Consider the following 3,874-nt stretch of genomic DNA (forward strand, 5'->3'; position numbering starts at 1 on the left):
CTCAATTTCTATCTTCAAGTGCGGCACTCGATTTCGCCGCTCTCTGTCCCGCTTTTGCCATTAATTGTACAAACATTCTAGAACAATTTAAGCTAGTAAAGTGCTGTAATAAAAAGCCGGCACCGCCCCAAAAGCCGATTTGATAAACCGTCTGACACCGCCAAACGGAGAGGCGACGACTCAGTCCGGCAATCTCTATAAGTATGCCCTGTGTAGACAACGCCGATCGGAGTCCGGGACCAATTCAGTCCAGTTTCGAACACCAAGGCGGTCGCTATGCATCCGGATCGCTACGCCAGTCCAAATCCATCGATACCATTGGTAATCGCAGGCGCCCTGCTCATCTCGATGCTCTCGCAGGTGAGCGGCTACTCGGGTCGGATTCCACCGGATGCAGGTGAGCGGATATGTGTTTCCCATATATACTATATACTTCTATATATTTATATATATTAATATATATGCTATGTTCTTATTATGATCAGATAATCCCGGTAAGTGCATGTACCGCGGCGACGTCCTGGAGCTGGGTGTCAACAATGGCATCGCGCCCTGCCAGCGACTGACGTGCAACAAGGATGGCTCAATACTTATCGAGGGGTGAGTTCCAGAGTACCTTGACCCGGTCACGGGAAAATCTAACACACACTGGAAAAAAATCATGAGTACACATATTGAGGGAAAATTGTTTGCAAGCTACTAGAAGGTCTTTTAAACAATGTCGAAGTGGTACCCCAACTTGAGCTTTTACTTCAAAATCATAAGAATTTTAACGAAATAACAATATTTTTTCGAGTGCATTTTATGTCACACCCCAGTCGCTGATAAGTCGCACACCCAACAGCGAAGATGACGCAATGTCAACCACTTGCGACTTCTCGCCGAGTTTCTAGTAAGTTTCAGTTTGAGTTTCGAGTTCGCCAAGTGGCGCAGAAGATAAGGCTGTAATTTCTAGGTCAAGCTAAAGAGTTGAAAGCTAAATTAATGCTGTGGGCGAGGGGTGACTTCACATCCTTTGGGTGGAGGTTGTTAGACAAAAAACTAAATTGAGGGAAACTAAAAGTTTTGCCCCAGATTTGAAATGGCTTTAGTTCTTGAGGTGTTAAGTGTTTTTTTTTTTTTTTTTTGATTTTTTGGTAACACTTCTAAGCAATGACAAAGATAACAAGACGTTGAGTTTGTTTTCTTGAGCAAGCCTTTCGCAATCTTTGAAATTCAGAGACCTCATTCCTTACAACGTGGCCCATTTGCCTGAATCAAAATCAGTTGGCGGGATTTATTCTAATCTCAAGGTTTAGTCGGTCAAATTTGGAACGTGAATCATACGCAAGACTTATAAAATTCCACAGCGAAATAGTATACATTTTGAATAAAAATCTTGTATTGTGAAATTGTAAATTCTATTTGTAATATATACTATTAATTTAAATTTGTTTACAGATGCGGCAAACTGCGCATCGAAAACTGCAACCGAGGCGAGCGAATCTCTCCGGGTGAACCCTTTCCGGAATGCTGCAAGCTGAGATACAAGTGCAAGCAGTTCGGAGCGGCACCCTACTACATCGAGCGGAATACGGCGGAGAAGGTCTAGTGGGATTAGCTGGAATTATGCAGGATTAGCCACCGGCAGTAGAGGACCACCGAAGCCAAGGATGCCTTGAATCTTTCTTAGATGCAACGTACATATAATCAACAATTTGCTAATTTATTTGTCATCTTGCTCTTCTCAATAAGCACCATGTTTTGTTTTTTTTTTTTTAATCGATGTGTTTTCGTGGGTGGCTTTCGTGTTTCTTGTGCTGCAGCCAAGTTCTGGCCAACACAAAAACCACTTGGCGCCGTTAGTGAAACTGTTTTTGCCGGGCCAAAAGAAATTGTTTAATTACTGGGCCAACCCGCTCATAAACAGCAATTAAGGCGAAGCCCGCGCCCTCGAGTGTTCCTCAAGTGGCAGCAATACTCGCAGCAGCACCAGTACACTGTGAAAAATCGCGTAGGATTAATAGAATACCAACCTACTGATGTAGGTATAGGTTGGAGGTATTCAATCGATATATTTCTGATTTATTCAACTAACAAAATTGTGTATATCACAAGCCTAAAAACCTTTTATAATAGCCTAGTTCAATTTAAAATACTTTAGATGCTTGCTATCTGATTCTCTTGGCAGCTTTTCTCTCAGTGCAGCAACTGTTGCAGCCGAGAAGCAGCAGTAAAGCGCAGTGGCAGTTGTAAAAATAAAGCGCCACCTTTTGTCGCGAAACGTTAATTAGTGCGAAATAATGAACGAGCAAATGGCGGCGCAAGCATGTGTGTGTGTGTGTGTAAGTGTGAGGTGCGCTGTATGTGTGTGTGTGTGTAAGTGTGAGGTGCGCTGTATGTGTGTGTGTGTGTCAGGTAGGATGCAAGATGAGTGTGTGTGTGCCGAGTGTCCTGACAACTACACATACACAGACAACTAGCCTAGAAAGCAATCAAGGTGAGCAAATTACTCAATTAGTTCGAAAGCTTCTAATGACCTTCTTCCAGGACAATTCTTTAGATTGCGGAGAGAGTGAAAGAGAGGGGTGCACTCCTTATGTCCTATTTTCAATAATGGTCTAATTGAAATGTTCACCTTTTTTCATTTCCTGATAATGACCTTTTCAGCGAGAGCTATTTCTACTAATTTAATCCGGCTGAGGCTGCGCTTCACTTCCAAGCCGATGAATTACCTTGAAACATAATTGCTAAATCATATGTAATTACACTTTCGTTAAGTAATTCCTAATATTTTTATCCTTTCGACAACCATTCATCTGGTAACTTTAGAAATTATTCTCAAAGTCATTGATAGCCAAAAGCTGCCATAAAATACAATACCACTGAATTTAAGGCTAACACATTGTCGGAATACTGGGGAATACTTACGCTCGCCGAATGCCCTCGAAGTTGCCCTCTTTTATTATTATTATTATTATTATTTTCGAACTGCTTGTGCGAGGGAATTCCTTGCGCTGTTGCCTCTCAATTTATTTCTGCCTCGCACTAGTTGACTCTTTTAATAACCAATTTGGCACAAAGTCGGTGGTGGTAACTTGAGGGATATTAGCGTGGCCCGTAGTCCGGAGTCAGGAGTATGGAGCCAGGACTGGAGTACACGACTTGGGCAAACTTTTACCTGGTAGTTGTGGACATCGGGTTGTGGGAAAAGCGGGTCTAACTTAATGGAAAACGCACGCACACATACACACACACATCCGAGTAGATGGCTGCCAGGGGAAAACTGCGGCTTAGGTCTTGTATTATGAAAAGCTCATCTAATTTCAATCAATTTTGCCAGTCGTGCACTGGACTGGGGTGGAAATTTTAAATGGTGTACTTCGAGTTGTATGGCTCAAATCATATGAAATCGAATCTAAGCGAAATTTAAAGAGTCACCATTTTTATGGCCGGATGAGTCCGAAACTTTTTGACAAGCTACACAAGCAGCCAACTCGCATGCATCATCGACTGGCAAAAGGAACGAAAAGGACGCCGGGATTCCAGGGCGAATCTCCTCGGATCCTGCACTTGTCATAAAGCCGGAGTCAGCGGCTCGGAACCAGCGAACCACTTAATCATATCAGCACAATAAGTCAACGGGGCGACGCTCCCGGGGGCCATAAAATTAAATCCTTGCCGCGCTCCAGAGCTCAAAGCTCAAAGAGCAAGGAACGTGGAGCATGGCGCAGCTTGCCATTCAAAAAAAAAAGAAAAGTAAGGGAATGCAAAAAAAAAAACATCCATAATAATAAACGAAATCAATGGCAAGTCACCTTGAAGTCAGCTCCCGTTTCACTGGCCCCCACCCACCGAATCAAAATTCCGGGCCAAAGGTAAAAGCACGCAAATG

The 3,874-nt window shown here is 43.1% G+C and overlaps 1 protein-coding gene across 1 annotated transcript; it reads left to right on the top strand.

The window, feature by feature from the left end:
* Nucleotides 1-222: 222 nt before the first annotated feature.
* On the top strand, nt 223-1,761 carry LOC6617620. Its single transcript, XM_002041897.2, has 3 exons — nt 223-397; nt 486-600; nt 1,441-1,761. Exons 1-3 carry the CDS (start codon nt 277-279, stop codon nt 1,589-1,591), a joined length of 387 nt encoding a protein of 128 aa, XP_002041933.1. The 5' UTR covers nt 223-276; the 3' UTR covers nt 1,592-1,761.
* The last annotated feature ends 2,113 nt before the right edge of the window (nt 1,762-3,874 follow it).

The sequence above is a fragment of the Drosophila sechellia genome, chromosome X, assembly GCF_004382195.2.
Source record: "Drosophila sechellia strain sech25 chromosome X, ASM438219v1, whole genome shotgun sequence".
In the NCBI taxonomy this organism is placed as follows: domain Eukaryota; kingdom Metazoa; phylum Arthropoda; class Insecta; order Diptera; family Drosophilidae; genus Drosophila; species Drosophila sechellia.

Bases quoted from the DNA above. Each gene is read 5' to 3' on its own strand.
- LOC6617620 (XM_002041897.2), top strand. From the start codon at position 277: ATGCATCCGGATCGCTACGCCAGTCCAAATCCATCGATACCATTGGTA. The intron at 398-485 runs GTGAGCGGATAT...TATTATGATCAG, and splicing joins TCGGATTCCACCGGATGCAG to ATAATCCCGGTAAGTGCATG. The intron at 601-1,440 runs GTGAGTTCCAGA...ATTTGTTTACAG, and splicing joins GGCTCAATACTTATCGAGGG to ATGCGGCAAACTGCGCATCG.